Source organism: Anopheles merus, chromosome 2L (assembly GCF_017562075.2).
Source record: "Anopheles merus strain MAF chromosome 2L, AmerM5.1, whole genome shotgun sequence".
Taxonomy (NCBI): domain Eukaryota; kingdom Metazoa; phylum Arthropoda; class Insecta; order Diptera; family Culicidae; genus Anopheles; species Anopheles merus.
Genome location: NC_054083.1, coordinates 24,895,635 through 24,913,665, shown reverse-complemented (window position 1 = coordinate 24,913,665; position 18,031 = coordinate 24,895,635). Strand labels below are relative to the sequence as shown.

The 18,031-nt window shown below is 43.8% G+C and overlaps 2 protein-coding genes across 2 annotated transcripts in view; one reads left to right on the top strand and one right to left on the bottom strand.

Moving 5' to 3' along the window:
• The first annotated feature begins 674 nt into the window (after nucleotides 1-674).
• Nucleotides 675-13,464, top strand: LOC121592607 (puromycin-sensitive aminopeptidase). The gene is made up of 4 exons (XM_041914229.1): nucleotides 675-1,512; nucleotides 10,220-11,860; nucleotides 11,929-12,206; nucleotides 12,275-13,464. The coding sequence occupies exons 1-4, from the start codon at nucleotides 868-870 to the stop codon at nucleotides 12,840-12,842; spliced, it is 3,132 nt and encodes a 1,043-aa protein (XP_041770163.1). The 5' UTR covers nucleotides 675-867; the 3' UTR covers nucleotides 12,843-13,464.
• Nucleotides 13,465-15,598: 2,134 nt separating this feature from the next.
• The window catches only part of LOC121594042, a 28,334-nt gene continuing 25,901 nt past the window's right edge, over nucleotides 15,599-18,031 (bottom strand). The window contains exon 5 of the mRNA XM_041916910.1: nucleotides 15,599-16,570. Coding sequence (XP_041772844.1) covers nucleotides 15,968-16,570 — 603 coding nt within the window. The 3' untranslated portion in view covers nucleotides 15,599-15,967. The remainder of the gene's footprint in view (nucleotides 16,571-18,031) is intronic.

The following is an 18,031-nucleotide window of genomic DNA, read 5'->3' as shown; positions in this document are numbered from 1 at the left end:
ATATCTGAACCAAAATGTTTTTAAAATATGCATGACAGCATAGATGATCACTCTAATTTCCTCTATTTTCTATAAATCGTTTTTCCATAAAAAAAAAAGTACAATGGACCACCATTTAACCGGGTACCTTTTATGCGGCTGTCCGTTTATCCGTGCGTTTATCTCGATTTCTGCGAGATGTAGCAAAATTTTGCAATTTATTTTGGCAATTGTTGGGAGAAATTGAACCAATTTGTCGTATGAACACTCGTCGTATCAACATTAAAAATTCGTGAAACTCGAGTGTCGCGTAACTCGAGGAAAGACTGTATTGATGTCCACCGTTGCATTCAGATGAAGGAGTAAATTTAGCCATCCACTCAGTTCAATCGCAACACGTTTCCCAATTTGCCCTTGAAGATGGTTTCCGCAATAAGTTTCTCCAAGCCTGGGCTTTAACGGTCATAACAATTCAAATCATCCGCAAACAGCTGCCGACGTCACTTTGACAGCTTTCTCGGGCTTGCGTATGTCAACGTGTAAAGTCCACCTAACTTCGCACCGAACGAGCGAGACCACCATCCACTTCGCCGTTATGTTCTATCTCTCTCTAGATGTTTTCCCCGTTCACGACAGCAGCGAAACAGAGACGGGGCGATTGCAGCTGTCAAAAAAGATGGCAATTTCCAAACAACAACAGCAAGAAGCGTAGCAAAACGTTGAAGAAGAGAGTGTGCCACTCGGTCGGTGCGGTGTTTTTCTCTCTTCCTGTCGCGATTTCCTCGTCGAACTGCTCAGCTCTATTCTCCGTGCCCGGTCCGTGTTTTCTGCCCTATATCGTAAAGTACAACACACACACACACGCACACGCCTATTTCTTCCCTTTCCATGCGCCTTTTGTACGGCAATCGACGTCTAGCGCCCGCAGTCTGCGTTCAGTACTTCCAGCACACCACAGCAGCACCAGCAACACCGCAAGCAGCAGCACCGCGTCCATACAGTGCCGGACGGTGGAACGATTCCGTCGCCACCGCCGCGAAACAGTGCTATTTGTTCAACTCACCGTCGGCGGTCACGTCACCAGCGGCAGCAGCACCAGCGACAGTAGGTCTCACGTCGGCGTGGCAACGGTACCGATTGCGTGAACAACGAAACACTCCCCCCCGCTCCCGCGTTTCCGCGTACGTGCAGCGGCAACAATCGAGCAGCGGTTGCTTCGTGCATTACGCTCCCAAGCAATCATCCGGTGTGTGGTCCGCAGTGGTGCGTCCGGTTGTGTACGGGTGTGACGGAAACAGTGCCAGAACCGTGTCCTGCTGTGCTCGAGAGACACAGCGTCGCTACAGCAGCACCTCCACCACCATCGACGGCAGTGACGTGTGCGAAACAAGTGAATACAAAATGTCCGCAACTACCGGCAAGCCCAAGTTTCAGCGCCTGCCCACGAACGTGGTGCCCGAGCACTACCGGCTGACGCTGAAGCCCAACCTGACCGCCCTCACGTTCGAGGGTAACACCGCGGTGGAGCTGAAGGTGAGTCGCTTGGATGGGAATACCCGGGAATACATCTTATCGGCAGGGGCACACGGTGTCCAGCCCCCCGTTCCGATGGCCGGCCATTTTTCATCCCATGCAAACATGTGTTTGCTTGCTGTTAGTATCGTCAAAACACTTTCGGAGGAGGGAAGGGAAAACGTGCTTTGGGACAGAAGGGAATGATGAAAGAAAGGCTCATGCTGGGCGTTTTGAATGTTTGGGGAGTGGGTTTTATGGTGTGATAAGATGAGGCTGTTTTCTTGCTATCTTTTTGGGCAGCAACTTAACTGCAGGAAGGGGACAATTGAGCGCTTGTTACAACTTTGTCCAGCTGCTTTCTTCTAAAGGCGCTAAAGTTATCGTCAAGAAGGAAGGGTATGATTTGATTCATGCTGGAAAATGTATAAACGTTATTAGATCACTTAATTTGTTACTGCCGGTCTCATGATACAGTCGTCAACTCGTACGACTTAACAACATGCCCGTCATGGCTTAAGCCCCAAATAGACCGTGCCGCCATACGTAGGACTGACTATCCTGCTACGGGGGGAAATCAATAATTCACTGAAAGCCAAGCCCACAAGTGGTAGGCAGGCCTTGACCGACAACGGTTGTTGAACCAAAGAAGAAGAATTTGTTAAACGGTCTTACATTGTGTGTGTTCTTAATATTTTTTTTTAAAGTACTTATTCGGCCAACTGATTTGTAACGGTACTATTTTTACCTCCAAATAGTATTCGGAAATTCATATGCTAATGACTTGACGACGCCGCCCATCAGGTTAAGCGCACACTTGTCCCCAACGATTTGCGACACTTTTGGTCCATATGTTCAGGTTTTCGACCACTTTTCAGTGCATCTTCGAAACTGGACTCCTCCCGAAACTTTTGGATGGATCCGATACGGACATCTTTCAATATCGTTCATTGGCTTAGCGAAGTGTTAGGAGCACCGAGCACCATTTGTGCAAAACACTTCAACGCTTTTCGACAGAAATGCTTTTTATTTTAACGGAAACGGTTTTCGATGCACTAGTTAGTAGCTTTGAATGTAAACAATCAAGCCACAGCTATTTTGCATCATCCATTTACTAGTAACATCCCTTAGAAATCGTGCTTATACTTTTTATTCCACCCATTAGATTAAAAATCAACACAAAAAGGGTAAATCTTGTTTATGAATTACTGATTACCTTGCGGTCAAAATGTGTCTAAATAACAAAACAAAGGTTTTTTCTTGTAAGAACATGCAAAATAAATGTTAGAAAAAATACTTTTTGAGAAGTAAATTTATATTTAAAAAATTGGTTTTCTAATTGAATCTCCTCAACACCAAAGCCTTTTGTTAAACTTGGTTTTTTTTTATTTATTCAGTAATTCATACGCTAAAAATGTCCTTCAACATCCCATGTGCAATTAAATGTTAAAGCAATGAATGATATTTTGAAAGTGATCCATTTAAAACACAGATTCAACTTCTGCAAGTTAAAAAAGAAAAATAAACGCTTCAAACTTCGAACAAAATCGATTCCCGGATTGCGCCAAACATTGCGCCTCCACCATCCCCCAAAATCAGTACATTAACCTTCGGCACTCGGACAGTGCCGCCCAACACATACAAATAGCTTCGTCCTGCAGTTTTCCCCTCAAAGCAAACAAGTGAAGAAAAAAAAAACAAAACGAAAAACGTTCAACCATAAGCGTTTTGCCCTTTTCACAGACGAGCCCGGCTTATCAAACATGCGAGCCGAAAAGAGAAAGAAAGATAGGGTGAAAACCGCCTACCTGACAAATAACTCATCCAAGCGCAATGTAGTGGGTGGTCACCCTTTGCCAGTATCCTCGGGCGATTAATAATTAGCTTGCACCACACACTGCTTACAACCAACTTATGCTTCCTGTTACTGCAAAACGGCGGTGAATCCAATTCGTTGCGGCTAGAGAAAATGCTAGAAAATCACTTTCACTATCCCATTTGCTATTAACGGGCCCGGCTCTTTCCCGCTGCCAGAGCCCACCAGGTGGATCATATTTTTCCCATCGGTGTTGGCGTTTGCTGCGGGGTGGAAAGAAATGCCTTCCAGCCGCTCGTTCACTTTCTTTCGATACTTTATTGCCAGCGTTTGGAAATGCCACGGCAAAGTTCATTCTGTTGTTCAAGGCAATAAATTCTATAATCCGTTTGCCGTACTTTCTAACGCTAAAGAGCAGATCGCGCGCGATCGTGAATGCTTGGGCGGCGGGACATTTACCGGGTGGGGCAACGGTTGCAGAACGGTCCCACGGTGTCGTGGGGTTAGTCCTTGATGTGTTTAACCCAATAGAGGTTCAAATGCACCATTAAAAAGGGTTGCCAATGCGGGGTGTTACATTGTTTTGCCCCTTACCACTTACAGGAACATAATCGCCATTGGCCTTCTACGGTACTGTGACAGCATCAATTTGCCTCCTCGAGAATTATTCTTGCCTTCCATTTTCATTCCCTAGCTCACGTTGCACTCTAAGGCCGGAAGAAACGGGTAGAGGAGGGGGGGGGGGGGAGGTCTAAAACAAACAAAAAGCAAAAACAACACAAATGCAAAACATACCAAACACAGCAACACACCACCAAATACCACACATAATCGCGATCACGAACTGGACAACGTGTGTGCGGAGTACGGATTTGCAACGGTAAATCCGGTGGTAAATAAAACAACATAACGGTATAACCCTCCCCCTTCCCATGTGGGGCAAATTAGCATAACGAAACAAATGTGTGTGCGCGCGCTCTCTCGCTCCAGTTTGTAGGAGCAGAGCAGAAACAACAAGCGGGCAACAACATACATGCACAAAGGGAAAGGTACGATCGCGTAAGGGAAACGCGATCGCGAGGTTGTGTGTGTGTGCGTGTGTCTGTATGTGTGGGGGTGTTGGTGAAAGGGGGTGGAAGGGCACAGGAAGGTGGGGCAGTATGATGATGCAACGAGCGCAAAACGGGCGTCCCGATCATATGGTGTGGTGAGAGAGAGGGCTGGATTGTGAATGTATTGTACCATTTTTGTTGTTGTTTTGCTTTCCCTCCCATCGCCGGCGGTACAGTGTTGCAAAGTGACATTTAAATTGTGTGATCGCGCGATCCCTTCCTTCCCATGCAACATGGAAATCATAAAGGGGAGGGATCGGTTTTATGCGATGTGCGTCATGAATTGTTCAAGCGATCATCTTTTGAATGGTTGCTGATTTGTTTTGGATCCTGGGATTGGTTGGTTGTTTGAATTTATTAATTTAATGATAGTTTTATCACTATAAAACATTAAAATAGAGATTAATAACAAATTTGAAAAACATATGATGGAGAGATGGCAGATTGTTGGTTTAAAAATAAGATTTTTTTTTTCACACAAACAGTTATTTTGGATTTTTATCATATTTTATTTCAAATATTAAAACTGAACCGTAAAACTTATCCCTGAGGGAAATATTTTGTACGATAATAGTATCCTATTCTAGTACTTACGTGATTTCCAAGCCACATAATTATTCATCGCCTCCAAGATGTTTTTCAACAGCTGTCAAATGGTGTATTTGCATAATAATAAAATTTCAGTTCTTACACATGATTTTCAACACTTGAACTGTCAAACTCAATCCAGCTTGAAACGTGTTTAAAATTATGTGTAAGAACTGAAACATTACACAGTTTTCTGAGTCAGTTTCTAATGTCAACGGCATTATATTAGTCACTTTCGAATGTGCACAACATTATTCACCGCCTCCTAGATGTTTTTCAACAGCTGTCAAATGGTGTATTTGCATCATAATAAAATTTCAGTTCTGACACATGATTTTCAATACATCTCAAAGAACTGTCAAACTCAATCCAGTTTGAGACGTGTTGAAAATCATGCAGAAGAAATGAAAAATTATTTTGATGGAAATGAAATACCAGATTGAAGTGGATTAACAGCTTGCACACGGTGAATATCAACGTTTACATTCGAAACTGACTTGGAAAACTCTGTATTGTAATGCAAATGCAACATTTGACAGCTGTTAAAAAACATGTCGCAAGCAATGAAAGATGTTGTCGTCTTTGAAAATTGTCTCGAAAAACACTGTTTCTTAATTTTAGGAATCGTTCTTATTTTATACCAATCTATGATGCCACTGCATGGTAACTGATCGTCAAACTTCAACCATATTAATTAACTATTACTACATTACTAAAAGCTGTTCGACAATTCCACACTTTTGCGAGATCTTATGTGTTTCAAGTTAAACGCAGTCTTTCCTTTTCATCACACTCATTCATTGGGAATATTTCAAGATACGTTAAAATTCTATTTATCCATTATTTTTATGATCAATTTTCTGAACTTGAACAAATTGTTCGGAATTGAATGCTTGTTAAAAAATCATACCTTCATAAATATCAGATATGAGACTGGTCACATATGACGCCTTAAAACGATAGATGATCTGACAATACAAACTCATTGCAAACTTCAACTGTTCATATTTGACTGACATATCCTGTATGGAGTATATATACTACAGTTTCTCGGATCGTTCAAATATCTCCATGTAGACTTGTTTCTCCAACACGATCATTTTGACTGTGCCGTGTTTCTGAGCGTAAATTTCTTTAAATTGTATCATTAAATGACAGTTCACAAAACTATGTTATTCTTCGAACCAAGAATAGCAACTCGTTCCTTTAGCTTTCCCATGTTTGACGTCTCTTCAAGCTATATGTTCCTTCGAGGATCGTCTTAGTAAAACTTAAACTGACATTTGAATGATACGTATACTGTATGTCTGCCACAGAGTGCCATTCACAAAGTTTCTTAAACTTTGGGGCAGTTTTGTCGTGAAAGCTTCACACAGTACCCTCATGATAATGTTGCTTTCCAATCTATTTATTTTTATAAATCACAAATATAAACCACTTCTTCCTATACGTGTGCCAATCCCAGTTCTTTTTTTGTGACAAACGAAGGAATAAAACCACAACAGCATTAACAACCACAACGTCACGTGGTGTGGGATCGCCACGCCGGCTCAGCAGACCGGTTCGGGATCGCGGCGGCATAGTTCAATGTTGGAGTTTTAAAAACAACATTTGAAGTCGTGCGGTGCCCACCCCCAACCGTCTCCCCCTTGCTTGGGAGTTTCTTGCGAATTTGCGTGGGATATAGGTGCGAGATATTTGTTTGCCCTCCGGTTTGTATGTTTTTTTTTTTTGTTGGCCCGCGATTAAACCTCCGGCAACCTTCACTACACAGAGCGTGTGGTTGTCATTGGTTTGTTCCGCATGGTTTGCGGTTAAGCGAAATTAGCCGCCAATCCGGACCGGGGAGAAGAGATTGTTTAGCATAAATCAAGCACAGCCAACGTCGGACCCTCGTCAACAGCGTTAAGGGTGCAGAAAAATGAGCCACCAAACAGCTATGACAGCTCACGAAAGCGAACGCCAGAGCGGAGGCCTGAATTCCGTACCACCGACGCGCGTGGCACGCAAACCCAGGCTGTAGTGAGTAGTGGAAGTATTTCACCCTCTCACTTCCATCCCACTGGCCGGTGTCCCTGGGCGGGATGTGTGTGTGTAGCAAACGAGAACTATTAGCAGAAGGACGAAGGGGACAACATCGTCTAATCGGCTAGCCGTGAGCGGATGTTTGGAGAATTATGGTGTGTCCCTTTCGGTTGCGATCATTAGCCGTGTTCGTGGAAAGCAGAGCTACAACTTGTTATACTTCCGACAAGCTTTTGGGAAGAACTTTTGCGAGAGGATCGTAACAGTTCATTAACATCTTGAAGGTGTTTTTGATGATCGGCTGTTTGTTTGGTGATCGTGGTCCGGCATATTTATGGTTTCCCGGCATAATGACGTGCCGACCGTGTTGGGGGTTAGGAATTCTTCGAATTTTCAACAAATTGGACAAGATTTGCGGTCATTTTTTCGTTACGATCGTTTTCTGCTTTTTGGCGATTTATTATGATCCGGAACGGATTATGTTTATTTTGCTTTCTAAATGAGACAACCAAAGGGGGTGGTGGTGGTGGTGCTGGTAGGGTATTGTTAAGGGTAAAAAAGGGTTCGGTGTTATTTATATTAATCCTTGCAATCAACATGAAACGATCGTGTAGCTGTCCGGAAATCTGTTACCCTTCTGGAGTGATTAAGACTCTTATGTTCTCTCGTATAATTTTAGAATAATAATCCCATTCGACACATGTTTTCTACTTTGCTGTTGTTAGCAGTGGTGTCAGTCAGAAGTATAAATATGAATAAACATTTGCTTGTATCGTATATTTTGCTACTATCTATCAATTTGGACTATTTAACTGTCCAGACTTCAATAGTTTTAGAACAATAAGTACTTAAATCGTAACATGGAATTTAAAAAAAATAGGCCTCAAAAAAGCTCTAACAATATATCTTAAGCAACCAATGTCTCGATCGGAAGATCATCAATGAAACGACAAACGTGATCGTTAAAACTTCCTGTCAACTATTCTCACGCGTCATGCCAGTACGTATCGGGACGGAAATGACAAGAAGAAACTGATCTTCCAGTCGGTATATCTTGTGTTCCAGTCCAGAAACAGGTTTTTGTTCATTCGTCCCGGGTTTGCCAAATTTGTCTCCACCATCGCAAGCACACGGGCTTGAAAATCGCGAATAACAGCATAACGAATGATCTCGCAAACACAACACACAAAAAAGCATGGGTTTACGTATGGGCAATAAAAATCGGCGGGAATTGCTTCACCGTTGCTGTTGCTCGACAGCCGGACCGAGCAGCAAAGACTCCAGAATGGGCAAGAACACAAAGCGATAAGAGCCGAAACATCAGATGAATGAAATGAAAGCAAAAGTTGCCCAACGCTGGGTAGCAATCAATGGGCGGCTGACGACCCAGGGGTTGTAGATTTGGGTTGTACCAAAAGTGACTGAAGTAAATAAAAAAAAATGCTATTTTTTTTGTTATTTAGTCTTAGAGATAAGCATTAGCATTGTTTTTCATTATTTAAGGCATTTATTTTAGACGGGAAACAGCAGCAACTTTACTAAAGTTTGCCCATGTTGGGTTAATAAAAAGTCATGGGAACACACACAACCATTTAAACAGAATCAAAGCCTTGAAAAGTTTCCATATTTTATAAAATCTTCAGTTTCCGAAACTTGAAATTCAGGTTACATATTTTGTTGTCCTATAATATTATTTTTTCATAAAAATGTATTGATATTTGGTCATTATTTGCCAATATGTCAGGCTATAGTTTCAGATACATGATGTGTTGCCATTTCATGACCAGTTTGGCCATGTGGTTACAGTAATTTTACCCTGCATACACATTTTCCACAAGATTAAGCAGTGCTGTTTTGATCAATATTGTTTTTCACGTATGCCATACGTGATCTTGATCAAAAGATATTTTGAAATAAAAAAAAAAGATGAGAACATGAACATAAAAGCACATAAAGCACGTAAAAAGGAACGTGTTCGAATCAATATTACAATGTTTTTTTACCCTGCCCTTATTGTCACAAGCTCCGTGAAACTTCAACCCCTAAACATGATCAAAGATTCAAGATCTTAGATCGAAATAAAATAGAGATACGCCCCACGTTGAAAATTTTTAAACAATAGCTAAGATTCGCAAATTCTCAATCTTTGCGCTACGGAATTTATGGATGAGCTCTCACCATTTTCCTTTGCAAAGTACGCGATTCGTACAGTTGCGTCGGTGGGGACGGTCCAACTGCAAGGTAAACGACCTTGCTAGACCGTTGCAAAAACACATCTGACCGCCTCGCAACCCATTTAAAGTTAACGGGGCACATAGACGAAAATAAAATGCTGACTTGTCATTACAAGCTGCGATTTGCATTGTGCAGAGGGGGAAGTACAAAAAAGGGGGAATGTGTATAGTGCAATATACACGTACGGAAAATGTCTTTTTCGGAGTAAACATGTTTTTTTTGTAAATTCTCTCTACATTGTGTATTTATTGTGATTTAAGTACTTCAGCATTTTCACCAGACATATAGAAAAAAAATTGGAAAAACGCCTTAAAATGTGGACCTCAGCTGATTGAAATGCACAATTTGTTTTGTTGGAGAGCACACGGTGTTCATGTCTGACACAGTCTGCGGTCTGGACGGGTGTTGTTTATTATTGTTGACCGTAAACGTGAGCAAAACTTGAGACAAATTGCGTTTTAAAGTTATCTATTTTCTTAGTAACACTATTATCACCATGTGTAATATTTTTACCAGTTTTGTCTCAAAATTGACCTAAAAAGTCTACGTACGTGTCTGTTAAAGTATGTTTAATCACTCTCTTCTATCCTCTTTAAATCTTCTTCATCATTGGCACAGCACAACAGCCGTTGTCTGTCAAGGCCTGCCTGTACCATCCATTATACTGGGGCTTGGCTTTCAGTGACTTACTGATTGCACATAGCATGATGATATTCAAAAGCCAATCCTACGTATGGTAGCACGGTCTATACGGGGCTTGAACCCATGACAAGTTAACGACTGACCCACCACATTTACCAAGGAATAGATTCGATCCGGCGACTGATCGTATGTCAGATCAATGACTTACCAACGGCTCTATGGGATCCGACAGCTAATAGAGACGTTAAATCTCGTACAGTTTCGTACCTCACCGCACCACACTAATATGTTTCTTTCCTCTTCTCACCAGGTCGTGGAAGCAACGGATCGCATCACGCTCAACGCACTGGACCTGAAGCTGGGCACGGCGACGGTTTCGTTCGGCGACCAGCAGCTCACCGCCCAGGACATACAGTTCGATGCGGGGCAGGAAACGGCCTGCTTCGTGTTCGGGGCGGAAATCCCGCCCGGCAGTGCCACCCTGGCGGTTGAGTTTAGCGGCGAGCTGAACGACAAGATGAAGGGCTTCTACCGCAGCAAATACTTCTCGCCGACCGGGGAAGAGCGGTACGCCGGTGTGACACAGTTCGAGGCAACGGATGCGCGCCGCTGCTTTCCCTGCTGGGACGAGCCGGCCATTAAGGCCACGTTCGATATCTCACTGATTGTGCCGACCAATCTGGTGGCTCTGTCGAACATGCCCGTGGTGGAGGAGCGCCCGGAACCGTCCGACAACACGGTGCACTTCAAGTTCGATCGGACACCGGTCATGTCCACCTATCTGGTGGCGGTCGTCGTCGGCGAGTACGATTACGTCGAGGACCGGTCGGCGGACGGTGTGCTGGTGCGCGTGTACACGCCGGTCGGTAAGCGCGAGCAGGGCCGGTTCGCACTGGACGTCGCCACAAAGGTGCTGCCGTACTACAAGGACTACTTTAACATTGCCTATCCGCTGCCCAAGATGGATCTGATTGCGATTTCCGACTTTTCGGCGGGCGCGATGGAAAACTGGGGCCTCATCACGTACCGGGAAACGTTCGTGCTGGTCGATCCGGAAAATACGTCGCTCATCAGGAAGCAATCGATCGCGCTGACGGTGGGGCACGAGATCGCGCACCAGTGGTTCGGCAATCTCGTGACGATGGAATGGTGGACGCATCTGTGGCTGAACGAAGGGTACGCATCGTTCGTGGAGTTCCTGTGCGTGGATCACCTGTTCCCGGACTACGACATCTGGACGCAGTTCGTGACGGACATGTATACGCGGGCGCTCGAGCTGGACTGTTTGCGCAATTCGCACCCGATCGAGGTGCCGGTCGGGCATCCGTCCGAGATCGATGAGATCTTCGACGAGATCAGCTACAACAAGGGCGCGAGTGTGATCCGCATGCTGCACCACTACATCGGCGACGAGGACTTTAAGCGGGGCATGAACCTGTACCTAACGCGCCACCAGTACAACAACACGCGCACCGAGGATCTGTGGAATGCGCTGCAGGAAGCGAGCAGCAAACCGGTGGGCGCCGTTATGTCCACCTGGATCCAGCGGATGGGCTTCCCGGTGGTGCAGGTACGGTCGTCGAAGCAGCTGGAGGGCAATCGGCGCGTGTTGAGCATCGCGCAGTCCAAGTTCTGTGCGGATGGGTGTGAATCGCCGGAACAGTCGCTGTGGATGATTCCGATCAACGTGTCGACGCCGTCGTCGGGCAATGCCGTTTCGACCGTGCTGGAAACGGCGACCGCTGACATTACGGTGGAGGGTGTCGGAGAGCAGGACTGGGTGAAGATCAACCCGGGCACGATCGGGTACTACCGGACGCAGTATCCGGCGGAGATGTTGGAGCAGTTTTTACCTGCGATCAAGAACATGACGCTGCCGCCGCTCGATCGGTTGGGGCTGATTGACGATTTGTTTGCGCTGGTGCAGGCAGGCAAGAGTTCCACCGTTGATGTAAGTACAGTCTGGAACGGGCATTATGTTGTTCAAGCTCCTAAAATGTTGTTTATTTTCATTTTTAGGCCCTGAAGGTGATCGATGCTTATCGAAACGAGAACAACTACACCGTCTGGTCGTCGATTTCGAACTGTCTGGCCAAGCTGCAGCTACTGTTGGCGCACACGCCGGCCGAGAAGCAGTTCAGCGAGTACGGCGTTCGCCTTTACCAACCGGTCGCGGAAAAGCTTGGCTGGGATGTGAAGCCAGGCGAGAGCCATCTCGACACGCTGCTGCGCTCGCTCGTGCTTGGTCGACTCGTGTCGTTCGGGTGCCCAAAGACGGTGGCAGAAGCGAAGAGAAGGTATGTAATTCGATGAAAAAAGAGGTGCGGAAAACAAAAGTAACTCTCAATATCCTTCCTCTCCACAGATTCGAAGAACACGCCCAAAACAAGAGTGTCCTTCCCGCCGATCTGCGCAGCACCTGCTACCGGGCAGTGCTCCAGCACGGCGATCTGGCCACGTACGACGAAATGCTGCGCCTGTACCGAGCGACCGATCTGCACGAGGAGAAGGATCGCATTTCGCGCGCCCTCGGCTCGATCGGCAACGTCGACATACTGCGCAAGGTGATCGATTTTGCGATGTCGGAGGAGGTGCGCGCCCAGGACTCGGTGTTCGTCATCGTGTCGGTCGCCATCAACCCGAAGGGACGTGACATGGCGTGGGACTACTTCTGCGAGCACTGGCAGGTGCTGCTGAACCAGTACGAGGGTGGTTTCCTACTGGCCCGGCTGATCAAGTACCTGACGGAGAACTTCTCGACCGAGGAGCGGGCGAAGGAGGTGGAGCAGTTCTTCCGCGAGCACGATTTCCCCGGCACCGAGCGGACCGTGTCGCAGTCGATCGAGACGATCCGGCTGAATGCGGACTGGATGCGGCGCGATCTGGACGCAATTTCCGCCTATCTGAAGCAGCAGGAGGCGGAGGGACACTAAACCCCCCCCCCTGGTTTGGGGAGTACAGGGAGGGAAGATTCGCACACGATTCAAGGCGTGCCATGTATTGAGGTGTTGACGAGCGTGCGTGTGTAAGTGTGCTAGTGTGTGTGTGTATGTGTGCACGTGTGGAAAAGTATGTTTGTTGTGTCTGTTATGTTGTTTTTTGTTCTTTATTGATGTTACTTTCCTTTATTTCTTCATTCTATCTATTTGCATACAAATTCTATGCATGCGTGTTTTTTCTTCTTCGCTCGTTCAGTAAAGAGCAGAGTTAAGTTTCCTTTCGTTTCGAAGATGTCCCTGATGCAGTGTCTTTGTTTCGTTTTGCATTTAAGCCAAAGTGTGTGACAACAATTAAAAAAAAACAGTGGAAGAAGAACTGTCGACATTACGACAACTAATATTATAGCAAAGAAGCAATATAATAGTCCCCCTCTCTGTACAAACACAAGCACGTGTTTGTACGAAAACGATAGAAAGGTAGAAGAGCGCTGATATCTCCATCGTTATCCGCCGGGAGCAAGAGCACGAGACGACGAGGAACATTGGAAATGCTTTGTTTGTAGCTGTTTTTTCTTCTTCTTTTTAACAAATAATAAATCTACTTTACGTCACAAAACCTGTATGCTTTTACTCCTCACACTACGAGTATCTTTCGATTCTGTTGATATTCCTATCGTCGTTCACTAAATTTACTGGAACTAATCGTTGTACTCAAATCACAAACAGCCAGCGATTCGATTTGAAAATGATTTATTGGATTGACTCGATTTGCCAAAAAAAAACCATAGCATAGATTCACGTCATTCCTGATTCATTGGATCAATTCACTTTGATTCATAAACTAGGGAACTGGGATTGAGTCGACTCATTGATTTTTAATTTATGATTCATTCGATTCGCTTACTAAAATTCATACGTATTGGGATTCATTTGATTTCTTCGAGACACGATTAGAGTTGTGCCTCAAGAACCAGAACTGTACCATTCATTAAATTCATTCTAAAGAACGAGCGACCGACGTCCATCTAATCAACGTTCATCGAATCTTGAACTTAGCTATGCATCATCTATGCATGTACTGAGTTGCTCATGAAAATAACATTCTGCCATTCGAAATACAGAACGTCTTAATACGCCAGGTCGTTCATTCCCGCCATACAAATATGAACGTGAACCATAATACCAGGACGTTCATGCAAAGAACGTCCTACCTATCGTAATAAGGATCTTCCTGGTCTGCCAAATAATTTTCAAGATGTAATAAAGTAATTTTATTCTTCTTGCGAAAAGAAATCATTTACCATATTTTGACTGAAACTGAAATGCACGAATGAATAACGATTCACGTTCAGTTTATCGGAATGAAAAACCTAGTACAGTGGAGCGCCGTTTATGCGGGCTCATTGGGACTCGATCTCGCCCGGATATGCGAATAACACGGATAATGAGTCAAAGGATATATTTATTCACAAATTCCTGATTTTTGTTGTTAATTTATCAGATTTTTTGACAAAAATTACCCAATTTTTATTAAATTCATGTTTTTCCAAAGAGAAATATTTCAAATATTTTCCTCAGCACGCAATGTCACTCTTGTATTAAACTGTCATTTCTCAACAGCACGGATAAACAAACAGCCAGATAAAAGGTACCCGGATAAACGGCGCTCCACTGTACGTTCACGATCATGAAAATGAACCGGATTGCCCAAGCCTAGTCGCGATAAAGAATTCATCCACTGTTTGAGTTGATATTTCGATTCGTGAGTAACGATTACTCACAGATACACAAAATGAATCAATTAAATAGAAAGAATCGATAGAAAAAATGGATGAAGAGATATAAATGATTGCAAAGAATCAAAATTAATAAAAAAAATATAATAAACGGCCAAAGAAACGATGCTAATGCACGCTAGTAGCTCGCCTGAGAACATAAACCAAAGAAGTCAAGGTGGAATGTATAATGAGGTGTAGTTATAGCGCTTTTGGCGATCCCCCCCCCCTGGGCTCCGATTTTGACAGATCGGACCACTTGTATATGTATTGATGGATTGTTTACATTTTGCATGATCGATATTTGGTGGAGATCAATTTGGGTGAATATTTTAGTTTATTAGAATACAGCCCGTGATTTAAAATGGAAATTTTCCTTCGAGAACTAGAAGCGTTCGCCAAACGCGGAAAACTAACTGTCAGTTTTCTTCGTCGATTCTTCTTCCACCTAGCTGTCAAAGCGGGCGGGCTTATATGACCTAGCGGGCTTATAACTTGACCTGATATCTTTACGGTCCTTGCAAAGAAGTACTACTGCTTTTCATACGTCCTCTTCACTCCTACTGTGCAAAAAGCGCCATCTATCATTCAAATTCAATCATTGGTGTGCTCGACAGCGTCATCTAGCTGTGAAATGTGCAAGTTTATACGGGTTTGAAATGGATAGAACCGTTTTTTATCGAAATTTGCACAAAAACTTATAAATGATAGAAATAAATTTGAGAAATTGAAGACATCCGTCGATGACTTGTTCATGCAGTAGATCATATAATTTGTTATGCCTCAATTCTTCATACTGACACTGTCTATCGGAGTATTGGAAACATGACTCATAGGTGAACATGAACCCCAAAGCTTGTTTCATTCCTCTCTAATCCACAATTTAATTTGATTTCGTTTCTCAACATTTTTTCATGCCAAATCCAATCGCCTTAAAAAAGAACATCGAAGTTTTGTTTAGCTTTAGTGCAGGAATTACATTTATTTGAAATTCTGTGTAATCTTTCCCAGCCGCCACATCTCCGACCATCGGCTTTGGGCGTGTTTGTTCGTGTGGATTGATTGATTGAATTGTGTTTGGAAAGAAGTTGTTAAACCAGTGGTACAAATTCATTAAAGTTCGCGCAATAAATACTTAGCAACTAGACGCACTGACTGAAGTAACGGGTTAACTCTCCCCTCCCCCTCCCCCCTCGATCCCCTATGGTACATCACACAATTTCGTACATTTTATGCAAAACTCTGTCCCTATGAGATTTCTGATCATTTGTCTCTTCGTTTCCCTTCTATTTACATCCGGCCCGGAGCACCATGGCCCATCAGCTCATCGTCGCTTGTATCAGGTCACGTGACATTAATCTCCTCATCGCTATCGTCCGAGTCGCCCGCCGACTCGTACTCGTCGTAGTACATGGCCTGCGCTCCCGACTGTAGCTCCGACGAGGCGCTACTGTTCGATCGGCCCGACCCGACGGCCGGATCCGTCGCGCCCGGGTAAAAGCCACCCATCGGGAAGTGTCCACCGGGGGGTCGATTCCCTCCCGCCACCTGATCCTCAAAGTCAAACTTAAAGTCAGCACCGGCACCGCCGGCCACGGCGCTCGGTTTCAGCAGCTCAAACTTGGACTTGAAGGTAAGCATCGGCGGTGGCGGTGGTTGTGGTGCTGCGCCCTGCTGTTGGTGAGCCGCTGGGGCTGGTTTGGGAGAGGCCGACGGGGTTGTGGGCTGAGGCGGTGGTTGGCCATCGTGTGGCGTCGATCCTTGCGGGGGTGACGCGGGGGGAGGCGGTGAGAGCGACGTTTGCCGGTCGGTGCGGGCGTCCGACAGGTCCGGGTTGGGGTTGTTCTTGTTCGGGAGCGTTTGGTCGCGGGAGCCACCGTTCGCGAGCAGCTCGCGCTCCTTCGAGTTGCGCCACTTCATGCGACGGTTCTGAAACCATATCTTTACCTGTGTGGTGAGGAAAGGAGGGGAGAGAAAATGTTGGAATTAATTTAACAATTTGCTTTCAATGCTTACACACAGTGCTTGGCTCTATTTATAGAAATTATGGCACCGCAAAAGTATTCAATATTACTTTTATTTTAAATTATCGCATGCTTTGTTAAATCATACGTTAATTCTGTTTATTCGACTGTTCTGTTTTCTGTTTCTGTTTTATCCGACTATTCTGTTTATTCAACCCAATATGATCTTAAGGTTCATCCATAAATAACGTATCCCGAAAATATTTGTTTTTGAGGTCGAAGAAAGTTGATTCTCAACGAATACATTTAGTCTACTAATTACGTTTTGGTTTGATATATCCCCTCTCCCTCCAATGCCACCAATCTATTTCTATTTTTTTTTCTGAAGATCCGTTAGTCTTTAACGAATTATAACATCAAATTATTTGTAGATTTTATATTTTATTTGACTGCATGTCTATTCAACATAAAGTTTCGTGTGTCGAATTTTGAATTTGAACATTAAATCATTAGAAACTGGAACACATAAGTGATTGGTGACAAAAAGTTGATTAATTATTCTTTGCGTTTGTTTAAAATAAATGGATGATTTAAATATGTTTCAGTTGCAGTTTTAAATTTAAATAAAAAAAATTAAATTTAACCCCGGCGAAAAAGGGATTAATCAGAATACTTTCTTGATACATTTCATGTGTTTCTTGATCCTTAAAAACGAAAAAAAAAAGATTCACCATACTAATACACTCTATCTTGAAGCTAAAATTGATTGTTTTTCTTCTTATGTTTTTTTCACTTTAGAAGATATTGTGACACAAGTAGAAAAGTTACATGTTGTCCTTTTCTTTTTTAGGATTTTGTACAAAATACCGAGGCTATGTTGATAACGAAATACGTTTAAGAATAGATTTTAAACTCCACTCCATAAAACGAGTGAATATGTGTGAGCCATTCTTTTTAAAAACATATATTGGGGGTCTTACAGCGTTACGTAATCTTTGGATGTTCCATGGCGTTAATAGCAGTGGTCCGCGAAAAAACATGATTTGTCAAAAGAAAAGCTTATGACCATGCATATCGTGCATATTTCTTTTCCTCACAATCAAGATTAAACATTCAACAGGCATGTATAGAATAAAATTGAAACATATGTTTGATATAAACGCTTTCAAATAAATCTATTTGCTCTCAATATATGTGAGACGCGGGGAATAAAGCAACAAAAAAAAGACAATAAGTCTTATTGATGTAGTTTTGTCGAGCAAGTTGTATACTTTCAGGGGCTAAACGTATTCCAAACAGTATTTCAATGAGTTGAATTAATCCAGAGCAAATATTACCCGGTCCCGATTCAATTTGTTCTCCTCTTCAATTGCCAAATGTAATGAAAAGTGCAATAAACGAACCATTTAACCTGGGCAGGATCCGGTTCACCGACCGATTTGGT